Consider the following 18,770-nt stretch of genomic DNA (forward strand, 5'->3'; position numbering starts at 1 on the left):
TTTGCAGATGTGGGTCCCAGCACATTCAGATATCTTGGGAAACTAGAGAGCAGACAAGCTGGCAAAAGAAGCAGTCAAAGAAGAAGTGGTTGAAATTTTGGTAATTAGAGGGGAAAGGCAAAGTCTGGAGAAAGATGACTCAACAGTGGCAACAGCACTTGGACAGCACAATAAAAGGGGTACATTTACATCCGATCCAAAACAGAGTGGGTATATTAAGAAGTAGAGCAAATAAGGGGAAAGAGCAAGTCATATTGTGCAGGCTGGGAATTGGGAACAGCAACCTTGCCAGCACACTTTCATTACAGGAAAACATCCAATAGGCCGTTGCAAGTCATGAGGCTGAGACAGTTGAGCATATTCTCATATAGTTTGGAATTTTCCCTTGCGGCACTAATAAAGGAATATCGAATTGAATATCATTCAGGAAACGTTATACATGACAGACAAGACGCGATGACACAGTTACAGAGAAATGGATGGGTGATAACGTTAAAAGTATATTGGACTGTGGGGACATTGTGAAAGGGAGGAAATTTTGTTTTCTAAGGACTGAACTGGAGAGACGGCTTTAGGTGGATGCTATAGCGTCTCCCCTTAAAATGGGTGAAGATGGTGAATAAAACCTGAGGGTGGCAGTAATGCAACAACATGGATGCCAGCTGCCGTAAAACCCCGAAAAAGAAGAAGAAGGAGCCATTGTAATAGTAGCAGCAGCAGCAGGAGCAGCAGCAGCAGCAGGAGGAAGCTGTTGAAACGAAAGTCTGTGTTTAGCGATTACACTGTATACTTACGGTGGCTGAAGACCAACATCACAGCGGATTTGATCGAAAAATACCTGTAAGTTAGCCCCATTGCTAAAGGCCTTGTTACAGATGATACGGATTTAGACAGTGTGATGGGGTTGCTGTATTGTTTATTGTATGGTTTTCTCTTTGTGTACAATGTTAGCTGCGGCTATGCTAACTAGTAAGCTAGCTTTGTCAAGGACCAGATTGATCTTTACAGCGTAAAAATGTTAAACGAGTTTCACGGTTATGGAACAATGGGGCGTCCACAGTTTCAACGTTAGTTCCCAAACTGTAAAAAACGCAAGTACGTGTCACCTGTTTATCACCTAGTTAACACAAATGAATAACGTTCTTGTAGTTTTATGCAAAGTTTCATACCTACAGTGACATGCGTTTACTATGTACCCTGCGATCAGTGAGTGAGCTGTTATCCTTCACGTTCGCACATTGTTCTTGAAACGAACTAATGTCTGGAAAGTAACGTGAACAGTGTTACCAAAAGGAACACAACTTTCACTGAGGAGTTCACCCGGTTATGTTTCAAAAAGTCTCGTTTACATCCAAAACTGCTGTAACGTTAGCCAGATACGCCTGGCAGATGCAATTATGAAGCACAAGTGTAATTCATCTTTACTCACTGACGAGGTATTGTCAGAAGTTTGTCGATACTGGTGCGGTAAGAGGGACTTTCGGACCCGAGACTACTTGAATTCTGTCATCCGTAATGTAAGTCCCAAATTGCTTAGCTGTACAAGAACTATTTCTAAATATAATACAATAGAATCGACAGAATTCTTATTTCAAATGTATCCAGTATGTTGTGTCCAGTTATTACTGCATTTCTATAAAGTTGCTGGATTTACAACAAACAGAATGAACAATAAGTTGTCAAAACCTTTGCAGCAGAGCCTGATCTCTCTCTCGCTCTCTCTCTCTCTGTTATATATGTATAGTGTGTGTGTATGTAGACTGACTGCTTCTTTATTGAACCCAATTTGGGAAATTATTTTGTTGCAGTATATATACTCATTAGATCTGGCTATGTGAGACTATGCAAAATGTAACATGAAAAAACAGTTACCTACACCCAAGCTACTACTCAGGTTATTTAATTAACTTTACATGAAGTTTAACATTCCGACAGTATCTCTTGATATTCTTTCAATATGAAATACTCCAACATTGCTAGTATCCAATGCCAAATTGAACAGCTTAACCAGGAATACAAATAATAAAACAACATAATGTATCAAGGTTCTAGATTTGACATCAGTATTGTTCCATCCTTGAGCTACAATTTTGAATTCACGAAAGTGAATCTTGCTTTATACTGACCCTCAAAGCAGTCCGAAGTAAAATGATTAGTGCATATGAAATGGCTGAAGACTGAATATACTGCCCACCCCTAATATATCCTGACTTTTAGTGTCTGAAGCTCTACTCAAACTGAACTAATATTACCAGGGAGCATCATGTGATTTGGATTAAGATCACAACCCCACTGTAATTATTAGTAATTACTAGATTCCCTTGATAATAAATAGTATAGTAATAGTGTCCAAAGACACTGGATTCTGCAATTCCCATAATGCAACTCGATAACTTTTTTCCATAGATCCTCCTTGCCTGATTAAAAACCCACATCTTCAAACTCCACACCTCCAATTTGTATTAATTCAGGCTCTCTGAGATTACCTTGATGATAGCTCTATTACATCATCACGATATGTATTTACCTGCCATGAACCACGTGGCAGATAGACAGAGTAAACACAGTTGAGTGGTGGAGGACACTGAAGCTGAAGTAAAACTGCTTAAGTGGAGGATAATTTATTATTACTTGTTCTTAAATTCCATTACTGTGGATCACATGGAGAAATCAAACAAGAGAGTGTTGAAGTGCAGCAATGTCCTGGCAGCCAGACGTTAACGGGGGTTCATATTCAGATTTGGCAGGAACTGTTGGAACAATGTAAAGGTGAACCAATATGGTTTGTTAATTTTTATTTTGTTTCTGTTGAGTTTGAATGAAGTATGTTTTGCATTGATTAAAATGAAATTACTGCCTGTGTGAATGGAGCCTGGTGGCTGTTTCTGGTTAAACAAAAAGGATCTCACTCTGTAACACAAAGTATATCTGAAGGGATTCTTTCCATAATGCTGTCAGGCACTTGGAATAACAATCTGGTCCTGTCAGTGGCAAAAGCAAGCACTTTCAGTGGATATGCATTGACAGTGTGCAAAGGCACAGTGGGATGACATTGCAGCCCGCTTCATGGCTGACACCCACAGTGCTCACTCAATGCTGGACTAATTTCAAAAATTGTTGTCCCAATTAATTGATTAACTTAGGGTCCATAAACACAGACACATGACTGGAATTTCTCCCAATTGTCTGTGACATTGAAATCTTTCAGGACACAGACTGTGAGCAAAATAATCCCATTAGTTACCAGTTAGTTGCTGTTGGACTATCGAAAGCAAAATTAACTGAAAATGACAAGCCTAATTCAAAATAAGGTGAATATTTTGAAGTTTTCATGTTCATGAAAAGTTGAATAATACCCTAAAATATATGTGGAACATATAGGTAGCTATGCATGTTTCCACCTGAACTGTGTGACAAGCCTTACATGCATTTGAGTCTGCATTCTGATCAGTCAGACCAGTTTTTCATGGATTTCACTGCTCAGAAACTGAATGACAACAAGACATGTCTGCCGATACCAAGTTTTTTTTTTTGGTTGATAAAATATTTATTTAATTTTTGATATCCTGTTTGCAAAATAATAATTTGACAATACAAGTTATGATGGGAATGTCTTGCAATGCGTAGAAAATGCTTAGTGACCTAGATGTTTCAGTAGAAATTATTAGGGATGTAACAATACCACAGACTCATAATTAATACCTCGATATAAAGTCCATGGTTAGGGTTAGGGTTATTTATCGAAACATTTTTTAAAAAATTCCCTTTATTAATAAATGAGTGTGTACAGCATTTTTTTATTCATAGAAAATTTGTTTTTAACTTAAAGTGCTTCTTCTTTCGTTCTTTCATAAAATAAAATAAAAGTAGCCAGCCACACCTAAATGTGTCAGAAATTGCCATGAATTGTCTGTGGCAATGAATGATTGAACCATGTACAGTTTCAAAACAAAAACAACATAGTAGTCAGTAGCAGTCCTGTTATAAAATAATTGAAAGTGCTGTTTCATCCATGATCAGTTTATGTACTAGCAGGTTAAGCAGTCTCCATCTGGTGGTCAGCTCAGCTGTGGTAGTTGAACTGTGGTGAAAAAAGAAGAAGAAGAAGAAAAAGAACAACCTGCTGCACGTGCCTCATTCGACCAAGCAGACAGCGGAAACAGACTCCCTTCAAATCTGCTTGTGAAGCGAGGTTTAATGTGTGTGCAAAACACTTTATGTGTGGGGACAGTCCGGCCTCTCTCACCGCTGCATCCATATTTTGTGCATTGTCTGTAATGACAGCAATACCATGATGATTGTTGCTATTCTTCATGTCGAGCTCCCACTCCAAAACAGCAAATTTCAAAACCTCAGCTATGTTTCCTCCAGTTTTTTTTTCCTCCTGTAGAACAAAACTTTTCATTTAGCATTCGCTGATCATAGCATGAGTCTTGACCTGAGGTGTTGGCTATCCTGTGTTGTGCCATGCGCTTGTGAAGCGGTTGATTTGTTTCCTAAATGTACAAGTCTGTGCATTCCTTGCTGCATTGTACTGCATACACTACATTACTCTGCTTGTGTCTAGGTGTTTTGTCCTTAGGGTGAACAAGCTTTTGCCTGAGTTTTTCAGATACTCCTGCTAGGCCTGGGCGGTATACCGGGTCACACCGAATTCCAGTGTATGTTTTTGTTATGATATGAATTTTTAATATACCGCCATCAATATTGTGCCTCTAAACACACATGGTTTGGGGTGTGGTGAGGGTAAACTGTAGTGCTCTGGTGTTACGTTACGGTGAAGATGGATGGGATAGACATTGAAAGTTCTGAAATCGAAGCTGCAGAACTAGTAGAACATGATGACACAGAAGAACTTGTGCCAAAAAGAGGAGCCGTGTCTGTTGTTTTTTTGTTTTTTGTTTTTTTTTTAAAAAGAGCAATTGTTGCCGGGCTAAAGTTGTCACTGGAGGTGGCAACACAAGCAATTTGCTGCACCACCTTAGCCACAAGTATGTCTTGGAATGTCAAGAATTTGTTAAGATCAGCGCCCTCCACATCAGCAGGTAACACGGGAAAAATGTGTGGTCAAAAGTTATATTCCAGTTAGACAGAATTTGGGCGCTGCCCCTGAAATCTCGTGACTCTGACTGGTTGACAGAGGTGTCGATCATCAAAATTGACCCATTGGTTGCTGAGCTATTGACTGGTGTAACTGTGCAGTTAGTTTCACCGGTCCGTCTCATTAACACATTAATGGACAGAGCGCTCACAGAGGACACTGCTGAGCAGCCTGAGGTATTATTTTACTGTTTTATTTGCATTTTGTCCTTTTATGAGAGATAAGAACAATAGCAACAGAAAAAAAGGCTGAAAAAGTGTTTTCAACAGAGGAGTTTCTTCGTATGCTTGGACGAGATAACGGTACTCTGCCCAGATGCCCACAAATGAGTGCCTGGACATACTTGTGTTAAAACATCTGTCTTTGAGATGAAAGAAAACAAAATACCGTCATATACCGTGATATGGTTATAATTTTGAAAAATACTGTGATATACATTTTTGGTCATACCACCCAGCACTAACTCCTGCAATGTAAGGGATGACAATGTTGTTCTGGTTATGGTCCTTCTCTTTCTGTTCTGTGTCTTTTTGTGGTTTTGATGAAGGCCCAGCCAGACTTTCTGAGTGCTTCCCTGATGCGTTTCTGTTCCTTCTCCTTTCTGTCCTTAGGGGCACTTTTCGAGTGGTTCTAATAATCACAAGCTTTAGCTCCAGAGGATGGTGAGAATCAAAGAGCATATATAGATCAGTGTGTGTGGGTTTTCTGCATACCTCAATGTTGAGGCTCCTGTCATCTTCAGTGTGCACTGTGCAATCCAGAAAACCCAGACTGTTTCCTTTGACATCCTCTCAAGTGAACTTGATGTTGCTGTCCACTGCATTGTGATGTGAAAGAAAGATTCTACTACTACTTTCTGTGTTCTAATGTTGACCCAGGTGTCATCCACGTATGTAAACCAGTAGCTGGGGGGAGTTCCTGTTAGGGAGATCAGGGCTCTACTCCCTGCTTCTTCCATATAGACATTGGCCATTATAGGGGAGACAGGTGACCTAGCCATGCCTCTGTATGTAGAAACCCTGGTTGTAATGGAAAGAGGTGGTTCTCAGGCAGAGGTCTAGCAGTGTACATGTGTGATCTGGGGTAGGGCTGAATGATTTGGGAAAATAATCTAATTGCGATTTTTTTCCCCCAATATTGTGCTTGCCATTTAATATGGCCCCCCCCCCAAAAACCCCCGTAATGATTGATTTAAATCTTACCAACACAATATTAGATACTTTTTGTATAAAATGTTCTTTCCCATAGGCTGGGCCAATTTGTTAGAATTAAATTAAAAGATGTATGATTTGAAATAAATGACATTTTTATTTAACTGCTCATTACAGAATACAGAAACATAAGAACAACAAATCTGTGGTTTTGCCACAGTGCATTTAAGTAATTTAAACAAAGTCACTGTAAGAAAAAGGTAGTGTAAAAACACAAAGCATGCACTTTTTAAACACTGTGCAAAGTTTACAGTCTTATGGAAAAAATAATAAAATTATATGTATCTTACATTTCACACAACTACAACATAGAATTTGCCTTTACTACTTTGAATATATTTTGTAGAATCAAAGTAAATAAAGTTATAAATAAAAAAACTGAGAAATTCACTGTTAAATTAGACAACAAATTGAATATTATAATATAGATCAACCTCGCTTATCAAAAGAACAGAACAGTAACTAAAGTTCACATTGCGTATGGCACTGCCATATTGATCAGTTTTGTTCTCTCACACACACACACACACGACATGATAACTTACCAATGGCAAGATGTAATCTGTGCCCAAAACACTGGAGCCTCATCCATTCATTCAGCTGTGCAGCCAGCACCATATTTGATGTGTTGTCTGTCGTGATACAGACATGTTTTTCCTCACGGAGATCCCAGCTGGCAAGCCCCTCTCTCAGGCCGGCTGCAATATTATCCCCTGTGTGGTCGTCTGGGAAATAGTTTGCTTGTAGGCAGCGAGCTTTGAGGTTGAAGTCCTCATCAATGAAATGTACTGTGAGACTCTGGTATGGCTCAGCTGTGCGGCTTGACCACAGATCAGTTGTTGTAGCAAAAAACTCAATGGTTTTAAGCTCCGCGGCGACTTTATCTTTGCACTTTTTGTACAGCTCCGGTATGGCAGTCTGACTTAAGTATGTGCGGGAGGGTATACTGTACCGTTTATCCAGTGTATTTATCAATGCTGTGAACCCAGGCTTGGTCACCGTGCTGAGAGGCGCCATATCTTTTGCAATAAACTCTGTTATTGCCCGAGTGATTTCCCCGTGCCGTTTTGAAGTGCGCTCATACGGGGTGTCACTTTCAAACATTTCGGTCAGTGATCCCTGTCTTGAGGTACTTGGCTTGCCAGGCGCATTGGTGCTCGGCGTTTTGGCCAGACAACTGTCATATATGGTTTTGTGGTATTTTTTTAAGTGCTGGAACAAGTTTGTAGTGTTACCCCGTGAAGTAGCAACGGTAGCACAGCATGTTCTACACAACACCTGCCGCTGCGCAACATCTTCTTTTTTTGAAACCAAAATGATTCCACACCACTGACGTGTTGTTCCTCTTCTAGAGTCTCGCTTGTGTCAGTTTCTAACGTTGAGCCAGAGGCCATTGCGCAACAGACTAAAGGGCAGGTTGAAAAATTGGTGCGGCTGAGAGCTCCACTCGCTGTAGCTCGCGTCTCGTGACCAACTTGTAATCGCGCAAGTTGTGGTTAGGAAATCCCGTTTCATCATATCGCGATATTATCACAAATGCAATTAATTGTTCAGCCCTAATCTGGGGTGAGGTTGGTTCTATTGGAGAGAGTGCTGTCCTGTAGCAGTCATTTCCTGACAGTCTTCACTGCTCTCAGGGTGGGGATGCATGTGAAGAGTGAGGCGACATCATAAGATACAGTGATTTCATCGGAGTGCAGTTTTAAATTTCCCACTTTGTTGGCAACATCCTGGGAGATTTTGATGTGGTGTGGAGTGTTGTTGACAAAAGGAGCTAAGATGTTAGCTAGATGTTTGGCAATGTTGTAGGTAACTGAATTGATGCTGCTGCTGATGTGTCTGAGTGGGGCTCCTTCCCTGTGTGTCTTGGGAGTCCATAAAAGCAAGAAGTGGCTCTCCAGGGTACACACGATAATATAGTGGTCAGTAAATGGCTTTGTTCTTTCCAGTAGTTGTAAGCAGTTGGTTACGTTCTTATAGCTGCTGGTGGGATCTCATTTCAGTGTCTCATAGGTGGCTGTCTCACTGAGTAGACTGGTCACCTTGGCATCAGCAGTGTTCAGCACTAGCTGTGCATCTTCCTTTATCAATCCTTTTCCGGTCTCTTTGTAGTGATGTCAGTACCTTCCTTTCTTGGAAGGAGAGGTTGGAAGGTGGTGCTTTGGCACTGGACAGGGCAGCTAATACTTCCAGCTATCTACCGTGACATTACATGATTATTCACCATCTCTCTTTGTTAAAAATTGTATTGGTTTTGTTTGTACAACAGAGGGCTAAATCACAGTAGTCAAGAAGACAGACTCCATCATCCTTTTTGTGCAAGTCAAGCACTGTTAAAAATAAACCCAAGAAAATTACAGATGAACTTGTCAATCATAAAAAAGAGATTGAGGGTGCTCCATCAACCTGATGTGTAGCAACAGCAAATTCTGCTGGACGATGGTCAGCAAGGAAACACATCAAACACCAGAAGCCATTTGACACATTGCCACCCAGAAAAGCTCAAATTACAACAACAAAATCCTGTGGAAAAAAAAGCTTTAGCCATGCCAAAGGAGCCTGAAAGAAGCATTTGGAGCCCAGCTTCTGTCCAAGAGCTGAAGAAATAACAAGATGCATTCAACTCACCCTACTCCTGGCTAAGTCTCGTCACAGGAAAAAAAAAAAAAGGATGAAATAAGACTTAGGCTCACTCAACAACGGGAAATAAGACACTCTTGTGCCTACATTTTTACATAGATCTGGCTCCATCATAATGTTCCTGATCAAGCTCTTCCACTTGATGAGCGTGTTCCATGCCATTGGAATGCATGACGCTGGTAAGACAATGAGACGTAGACTTATGTTTACATCAATGATGCTTGGTGCTCTAACATAATAGAAGTGGATGGACAATCAGACCATGTTTCCCTCCTGCCTGCTTACTCCCAGGTTAACAGGGTCAAACCATCATAAAAAAGTGACAGACAAAGACAGATAACAGGCAACAGCAGCTCAACAGGACTGCTTTGAATGCATGGACTGACACATGTTTAGAGATGCCACCATCCAGGACATCCACATCAATCTTGAGGAACACATGTCATATGTGTGGTATCATACATAAGCAAATGTGTGCATGATGTGGTGATTACAAAGACAATCATTCTCCAACATGAAAGCCTGGATGAATGGAGAGGTGAGGGATCTATTCAGAACCAAAAAAGCTGCCTTTCAGTCAGGTGACAAGGAAATTACATATGATTATAACTTAAAATCACACATTATAAATAGAAAGCCTTTCTGATGAATGCTGAAAGTTTGTTACTGTTATTTGTTCATCAGATCTACAGTTAACTCAAATCCAGTGCTTTCAAGGTAAATCAGACACTAATAAAATCTAAAAGTTCAGAGTACTGTGGCATTACATCAGGGTTGGTTGTGTTATTTGTTCTGCTATCAAACAGCATGTCCGGGTAGCCTCCTAACTCCGAAACTAAATAAGTGAATTGAGACATACGTGACTGCAGACCATATCAATTTCCAGGTGACCGATAGAGTGAGGAAGACATGAAATCAGGCAAATGAGAAGCATTTCCTATTTCTCCTCTGGCCTTCCATTAACTTGTTCCCGTTTGTTATGTTTGTTATTCAGAACTGAGGTTCATGCTTGGTAAATAGAGTCTACAGGCTGCAGGAAGGAGGAAGTTTGTCGGTATAAGCCTGAGCAGTGACACAGAAGTGATGGGTCCTAGGAGGAAGGCCTCTAAACTCCAACCTGAAGGGGGGAGTGGTGGAGAGGAACTGGTCCTGGGACCCAGTGAGCCCAAAGACTACATCAATGAGCTGTCCCATGAAGTCCTCTGTCATATTTTCAGGTACACTGCCGCTGTACTGCTCTGCTGTTAACAATATATTGTAGGCCTGTGTTTTTGTTATTGTGTGTCTTGCATGACCATTACCATGCATAGGATGGCTGCATAATGGGTGAGACTATGCACAGAAAATAAGCATGCAGGTGATATCACAGTTAAAATACAATCCAACACTGTACAGTATGTAAGTTTTCCCCTTATTTGAATGACAGTACTTGTCTGATTAGCCTGATATATATGTGTGTGTATATGTACATGTACATGTATGTATGTATGTATTTATCTATATATACACACACACACACACACACACACACACACAGCTCATCAAAAAGTGGATATTCGGCTTCTGGGTGAAATTTCAGGATGAACCTAAAATGCACTATAACCTATACAGGTGAACTTGATTTCACCTCTAAACTTTTGAATGCACATGTGTAACTGTTCACTGTTTCAGTACTTCTTGCACAACTTGCTGTTCTCTAACAAGGAGCTGAACAGCAAAATTCACAACAGGTGTTTGATCCATGAATCGACCAATAAATTTCCTGGTTCAATTAGAATTGGTATTTTAATAGTCCTCTCCATCATGCTGTTCACGTTTTGACATCATGAGACCAAGACGACACCTAACAATTGATCAACAGTACCTTGCCGTTGAGAGGCTTCAAACAGGATGTTCTCCGAGGGAAGTGGCCACTGAGCTTAGAGTGTCACCGAGTGTCATCAGCAGATTGAAACAGAGATACAGAGAGACTGGAAGAGTCACAGAAAGGCATAGAAGTGGATGTTCTTTTGCCACATCCCACACTGATGACCGCTTCAATTGGAACAGTGCCCTGCGGAACCGGGTGATGAATGCCACTCAACTCCAGGCACATTTAAGTGCCACGTCAGACCATTTGAAATATCAGCCTGGTCTGCGTGCTAGACGAGCTGCAAGAGTACCTGACCACACCACCAGGCACCGTCTTGCATGGGTCAGGGAGCATTTACACTGGATGAGGGAGCAGTGGGCCTCGGTCCTGTTCTCTGATGAAAGTCGATTCACGTTGAGCAGAAATGATGTCCACCAACGATGTTGGAAACATCAAGGAGAGCGCTATGCATCAGCCACTGTTGTCACCAGACAAGCCTCTGGTGGTTGTGGTGTTACAGTGTGGGCAGGTGTGTCTAGTCAATACAAAACTGCCCTCCACTTTGTGAATGGTACAGTGACAAGACCATACTACCTGAATAACATCATTAATCCAGTCAATGTGCCCCTGCATGAACAGCACAGGCCTAATTTCATCTTCATGGACAACAATGCTCCAGCTCATCAAGGTCGCGTCATTAGGACTGGCTGCTGGAGCCTAGGGTACCTCAAATGGAGTGGCCTGCACTTTCTCCAGACCTGAATTGCATAGAAAACCTATGCGATCAGCTGAGTCACTGTGTAGAGGCTCGTAACTCTGTACCCCAGAACCTCAATGACCTGAGGGCTGCCCTTTAAGAAGAGTTGGATGCCATGCCTCAGCAGACAAATAGTCGACTTGTGAACAGCATAAGACGTTGTTGTGAAACTGTAATTGATGCTCAAGGGCACATGACCAGTTATTGAGACATTGACATTTTTTGTTGTGGTATGCCCACCACTGTTGTTGGCTTTTGTTTTAATAAATTGTTTGAGAGGAGGAAAATCCATTGCATGCTTCTACTTAGATGCCTTACTTTCGTGATATCACTGTAGCATGAACTTTTTACGTTTTCCATGATTTTCACCTGAAAGCCAAATATCCATAACTTTTTGTGAGTAGTGTATATATAGATATGTCACCATATGACCAACCCAACTCTAGCATACATATGACTACACAGAAATTAGAGTGACACATAAGCCTTAAGTGCAAATGTTTGAAAGTTTAAACATTGTTCTGTTTTGTAGGTACCTTCCCATGAAGGACATAATGTGTATGGAGTGTTTGTCCAGAAAGCTTCGAGAAGCTGTAACTCTATATCTGCGAGTGGTCAAGGTAGTGGATCTTTGTGCTGGTCGTTGGTGGGAGTATATGCCTTCAGGTAAGACCTCACAACACAACCACTGCGCCCTTATTAAATATAAAACTAAGAGCATGATGGGTGTAACAGTACAACTGCTAAGATTTAAGAAAACCTAAGTTCTATCATATGATGATGTTAAGATGAAAAAGTGGTTTTCAGCCTGTCGTGAAAGATGGCAGTGACTCTGGTACCCTGACTTTAGCGAAGAGTTAATTCTACCACTTTCAGGCCAGAACAGACAGGAGCTTTGATTGAGAAGAGATGACAGGCTGGCCTGTCATCCGAAGGTAGAAGAGCATAATTGTCCTGCCAGAATGTTGGGTTTGAACAGTAACGTAGGTGGAAAACTTGGATAGGTTGAATACGAGGTGTGCAGCAGCAACTTGGACAAGCTGCAAAGGTAGATGATAGTGAGGGTGTTGCAGTGGTACAGCAGGGCGGTGACAGTGTTGTGGTAATCGAATAAGCAGGGGTGCACATAGCTTTTTTTTAGTCAGGTACTCACGTGAGTACAAGGAGATGGTGTTTGGCACTCACTCCATACGCAGCGTGGCCTTAATAAATGCAATCATCTTCACTGTCCGTGGTGTCTCCGTCACCATCCTCCGCTTCAGCTTCCTGCATTGTACATGATGAAAATGCACATCCCAGTCTCAGGTTGAGCCAACAATTACCGGTCTTCTTTCACAGGTCAACAACTGGCTTTGGGTCAAATGTCTCTGTGGTCATCTTTGACATCCTTGAATGTGAATCAGGCTTAAGAGATGAAGATGAGACAGATGAGATCTGTACTTGGTTTTTATTATGTTGAGATATGAGAATCCCCTCTCACATGCTGCACTGCTCCAAGGCAGTGCAAGAGACAATTTAACCACCTTGTTGGTGTTGGAGGAACAATCTGGATTGCTTGTATTTGAACTAAGTCATACACAGAGGATGCTGCCATGTATTTTCCTGCTTCTCTCACAGTGGAGTCTGTCACGTTGCAAGGTGGCTTCATACCTCTAAAGAGTGGTACACATCATTGTATTGTCAAAATGGTGTAAGTGTATTTTGTGAGGCCAAGTAAAAGAAAAAACAAAAAAAAGATCGGATGACTTGTTCATGATTCATAATTACATTCTCCAGTGGTCAACAAGACAAAACACTGACAGAACAACATAAGGAAGAACAGTGAATACAGGCCAAAAATAATGGTAATAACAAACAGGATTATTATTTTAGTGTGTGTGTGTGTATATGAAAGAAAGAAAACTAAGGGACAGCATATGAAGGGAGATAAATAAATTGATATATATATCTATATTCTATATGTACACGACTACTATTACTAATCTGTCAAATTTTCCTTCTGAAATCTATTGGATGTGGTCTTCAAAAGGTTAACCAGTGTCAAGCATGTACACCAAAAATACCCTGAAAATGCTCTGTACAGATATGCTGCAGGTCACTGCTGTCATTTGTAACCAGTTGTATTTGCATGGCAGACATGAGTCCTGATATTTTCAAACCTCCATGCAGACCATCTGATACTTTCAAACTTCCCTGTTTTCAAAGAGGAGATTCCACTCTCTTCACACAACTTCCTCAGCACGTTGGTATTTTTTGTTCATACGTTGTGTAAATAAAACTGCAGTAGCTTGGCAACAGAGCGATTTAAATGTTTCACAATAAGGAACCTCGCAATCAGCTGATTTCGTGCAGTTCTCACGGATGCACTAGTTTTGGTAAAATGCTGTTGTACATCCCAACGTTGACAGCAGCTCTGTCTATCCACATGGCGACCAACTTTGTCGTCCAGTCATCCAAGCCTACATCATGGAAGAGCTTCACAAGTCCATCCATGAGGGCCTGTGCAGTTCAGTCAGCACCCAATTCAGTCAATCCAAGGAAGTCCAAGGTAAACTCTCCATTGTTGGACACAGACACATTGTAAACAATCTCACGCATGCACGGTGCACAAAGGCGCTTTTTGAAACAAGTGACGTTACGCGTCTCTGATCTTTGTCGTGCATCTATGTACGAGTTTTGTGCACCCCTGCCAATAAGAGAAACAGGCACTGGTGAGTGTTTTCAAACCAGTGTACTGTGTATGTATATCAGCTCACGTCACAGGTGTTCTTTATTTGGTCCTTTAGTGCAAAGCTGAGATATTTGTACCCTTTGTCAGTCCACCCTAACAGCAACAAAGTTAATGCAATTTAAATATAATAGAATGCAATAATTTGCTAATCCTGTTTGTCATATACAATATTCATTTGACAACAGTGCAAAGGCAGTGTATTTAATGTTTTGCCTCATCAACTCTGTTGATTTATGTAAAATTATGCTTACTCTGAATTATATGCCAGCAGAACATTGCAAGAGACTTGGGACAGGGGCAACGAAAGACTGGGAAAGTTGTGGAATGCTCAAAAATACAACTGTTTGGAACATTCCATGGTAATGAGAATCGAAATTGGAATCAGAATGAGAATTGACTTTATTGGCCAAGTATGTGTGCACAAGGACAAGGAATTTTAAAATGGTTTAATCATTGCACTCAAATGTTTTTGCATAGGAAAAAAGTCACACAGCTTAATGAGGACAACGAGGAGAAGGAAAATTCTGAAATAAAAAATAAACAGCATATCTTAAAAGATGAATGATGAGGCAATAAACCGTATATACCATGATATGTATAATGTGCGAGGCTTAATGTTGACCGTGACAGTGAGTGATGAACATACCTGTGGATGTTTTGTTGTCACAGAGTTAGTGACACTGTTTGGCTAGCTAACTAACAGGTTCATTGCTAACTGCTAGGTGATAGTATCAAGACTGGATATGAAAGGGGCATACCCCAAAAAGCTCAGTTGTTCACAAGCAAAGATATGTTGAGTTTCAGCCCAGCATGGGCAAATTGTCCCACAGTTTAAAGAACATTTCTCAATGCTCAGTTGCAATGAATTTATGGAGTTCACCATCTACTGTCCATAATATCATTAAAAGTTTCCAATCCAGTCCTGTCTCCCATTGAGAATTTTTGGCCCATTATGAAGCACAAAATATGACAATGGAGACCTTAGACTGTTGAGCAACTGAAGTCATATATCAACCGTGAAATGGGAAAGAGTTTCCATTCAGAACTTCCAGAATTAGTGTCCTGCGTACTCAAAACGCTGATCCTGGTCCCAACCTATGTGGAATGTGTTGTAGGCATCAAATTTAGAATGGGTGTGTAGTGTTTTCAAAAGAGTTTGAAAATCAAACACCTTGTCTTTGTACTATAATAAATTCAATATAGACAAGAAGGGATTTGCAAATCATTGCAGTCTGTCTTCATTTATGTTGTACATTATTATTATTGCATTTACAGTGCCCAACTTTTAGGAATCAGGCTTGAAAATGGAAACCCATTGCATTGAAAAACCCTCAGCTGTTTCAGCATTTAATAATGCTGTTTTTGCACATATTGAGACCAGGGTCTAACCATGTTTTGTTTTCTGGTTTAGGTTTTACAGACAGCAGCTTTCTGTTCCTTTTGAAGAAGATGCCAGATCTGGAGCAGCTATATGGCCTCCACCCTCGATACCTGGAGAGGAGACGAGTCAGAGGCTACGAGGCTTTCAGTATACCTGGAGTCCTGGAGGCATTACAAACCTGTCCCAATCTGCTGGTCAGTATGTAGTGTGAGAATGATATGCTATTGCAGAGAGGTGCACTTCGTGCAAGTTTTCAATGGAACTAACAACCACACAGAGTGATTCCACTGATTGGTTTTCCTTCTCTGGGTGTTGTTTTAATCAGTGAAATTACCTCCTACCTGGTTGTATGACAGCACACTCTTGGCATTCTGTGGCACACAACAGTCTGTCCTTGCCCCATAGGCATGTCATGATTTTCTATTCTGTAGAGGATAAATTTTACTCTACAGTATAGTGAGAAGCTTAACAAAAAGTCCTCTTGAGTTAGGAGTTGCCTTTAATCAGTGACTTTGATGCCCTCTTGTTTAGCTAGCTGGCTTTTGGAGACATCTGTAAACAACATAACTATCTTGATCCTAAACCTGAGTAAGATCAGACTCTGAGACTTCCATTTAAACACAAACTGTGCTTCTGGAAAATATGCAGTTTTTTTTGCTTGGACCATCTGTCAAACTCTGCATGGCATAATACAGTGCATTGTGTTGTTACAAAAACATAACAGTAACCAGTGTTTCCTCTAGGATTTTTTTTTCAGCGGCGGGGGCAGTCTGTCGGGGGAGCCATGGTGTCGTAAACAAATGACACTTGACTGCAGATTTTATTTTTACAACCTATTTATTGAATGGCCAGTTGAAAACTGCTTTTTAAAGGCTGAATGTAAAAAATAAAACAATAAATTTAAATAAATAAAAATCAAAACAATAAATAATATTTTCTTGATGGGGTTGTAGAATCAATGGCAAAGTTTGCACCCAGGCTCAGAACAATTATTTTTTCTGGTTTTTTTTTGTTTTTTTTTTTGATAGAAGAGCTCTGAGGTTCAGAGGCTGCACCATCACTTTGCTCTCCTGCTCCTTCACTCGGCTCTCCCCTTGCTGCACTCTGCTCTCCTTCACTTTGTTCCACTGCTCCTCCCTGCTCCTAATGTTACTTGGCTAATATGATTACATAAAACATTAACGTCAACTAATTTACACTCACATCACATCTGATTACAAGTGTGGACACAATTTTTTACGTAGCCATCATCATTTATGACTCAGTAAAAGGCTAATGATACCTGACTAGCGTCATCTTCATCAGATGTCCTTCTCTTTTGAACAAGCTCATCTGAAAATGCAATCAGCAGTTACATCATGGCGTGTTTATATTAGCGTAATGCTATCAATTAGTTTACTCACGTTAGCGACACTGAATTGGCACCGGGCCCAATTAACTTAAGCTACCGATATGTTATGTAACGTAAGCTGGTCATCAATATTTTGCGAATGTCTATTTAACTTGTAAAATCTATTATGAGTTATCTTAAGCTAATAAGTCTACCTTTTCTCCGGTAAGTCGCTGCCCTACTTTCCGAGACGACACTCCTCGGACTCTCTGACCTGGTGCCTGGGTGCTTGACGTGATGTCACTTTCAAGGCAGCGCTCTCGCAAGTAATTAACGACGGACTCTGTTGTGAAGCTGGAGACATGCAGCAGTGGTGTATTTGCGACAATTAAAATAAAAAAAAAATTGAAGGAGCAGCGGCTAGGATTTAGGAATGGCGCCCAGTCACTCCTAAATGAATGTAGAGGAAACACTGAGTAACCTTTGGACCTTTAAGTTGAGATATTTGTTAAACTAGTGTTTACAGGTATCTGAACTCTTATACTTAGGAGGGCTTTCTAAAGCTTTTAGCTGCATGTTATAGTAATCCTCAGTGGATGGAGATGAGCAGCTCTATCCTCTGAGGAAAACTACAAGAGCCGAAAAAGCTGGTGAGTGGACGTTGACTTAAGATTTTTAACTTTATTTGACCTAATTTCAGGGTGTGGAGACATCCCATCTGGAACTGGTGGAAGCCATATGGAACTACATGCCTCAGGTTCACATACTGGGAAAGTTCCGCAACCGTAATGGCGCTTTTCCCATTCCTGCTGAGAACAAACTGACCATCCCTATAACTGCAAAGATTCAAACCCTCCATCTAGTGGGTAAGTGGGACATCACAACAGACAATTTCTGCTATTACCTCTACAGTACAGCTGAAATACATTGTAGTAAACTAATCAGAAATACTGGATGTAAGTCAGCTTCATCCTTGTCAGTGCCTAGGTTTGTGATGGATACACAGGCCTGAAGAGTGTTCCAGTTGTGTACATAACATAGTGTTTGTTTATTATAGGTGTGAATGTCCCAGAGATCCCCTGTGTGTCCATGCTGCGCCACCTCTACCTGAAGTGGGTTCGTCTCACCAAACCACAGCCATTCAAGGACTTTCTGTGCGTGAGCCTGAGAACCTTTGTCATGCGGAACTGTGCAGGGCCAACCAACTCCCTCAAATATGTTCCCCTGGTTACTGGTTTAGCATCAGCCCGGAACCTGGAGCAGCTGGAGTTAGTGAGAGTTCCCTTCCTGGGAGGCCTAATCCAACATGTGGTAGAGGACAGCTGGAGGTCAGGTGAGGAGAGTGTGTTTATAGAGAGCCCCAAGCCTTGGTTTTTTAATATGTATTTTGTTTATTGAAGTGATTCAGTGACTTGCTATCAGGCTGGGGATATCCCGAAAATACTATTTAGTAGGAGTAATTTGTTGTTGGTTTTATTTTTTTCATGGTGTTTGTTGACGGTAATTTTTTTACTACAAGTTTACATGTTTATCTGCCTGTTTATCTGTCTGAAGTGCATGTTAATAGACTGCATTTGAACTTCTACATTGCATTCATCCTTTTCATCTTTGCAGCACAGTATTTGTTCACAGTAGTAGTTCAGGTCCTACTTAAGAAATTGTAATGTATTTATAAAGAATGTATTCCCTCGGATGATGTGGAATTTCTATCACATATTGTGTGCCCCATTTGTATGCCCCATTTTCTTTAGATATCTAACTAAAATG

At 40.8% G+C, this 18,770-nt stretch overlaps 1 protein-coding gene across 3 annotated transcripts in view; it reads left to right on the forward strand.

Annotated features, from left to right (window-relative positions):
- The first annotated feature begins 677 nt into the window (after positions 1 to 677).
- Positions 678 to 18,770, forward strand: part of fbxo38 (F-box protein 38) — a 36,659-nt gene continuing 18,566 nt past the window's right edge. For 2 of the 3 annotated variants that reach the window (XM_076738881.1, XM_076738883.1), the window contains exons 1-7: positions 704 to 840; positions 9,947 to 10,169; positions 12,094 to 12,227; positions 14,011 to 14,109; positions 15,704 to 15,867; positions 17,704 to 17,869; positions 18,061 to 18,336. In XM_076738881.1, coding sequence (XP_076594996.1) covers positions 10,036 to 10,169; positions 12,094 to 12,227; positions 14,011 to 14,109; positions 15,704 to 15,867; positions 17,704 to 17,869; positions 18,061 to 18,336 — 973 coding nt within the window. In that variant the 5' untranslated portion in view covers positions 704 to 840; positions 9,947 to 10,035. Of the gene's footprint in view, positions 841 to 9,946; positions 10,170 to 12,093; positions 12,228 to 14,010; positions 14,110 to 15,703; positions 15,868 to 17,703; positions 17,870 to 18,060; positions 18,337 to 18,770 lie in introns of all 3 variants that reach the window. The other variant, XM_076738882.1, reaches the window with a different exon arrangement.

Source organism: Chaetodon auriga, chromosome 9 (assembly GCF_051107435.1).
Source record: "Chaetodon auriga isolate fChaAug3 chromosome 9, fChaAug3.hap1, whole genome shotgun sequence".
In the NCBI taxonomy this organism is placed as follows: Eukaryota; Metazoa; Chordata; class Actinopteri; order Chaetodontiformes; family Chaetodontidae; genus Chaetodon; species Chaetodon auriga.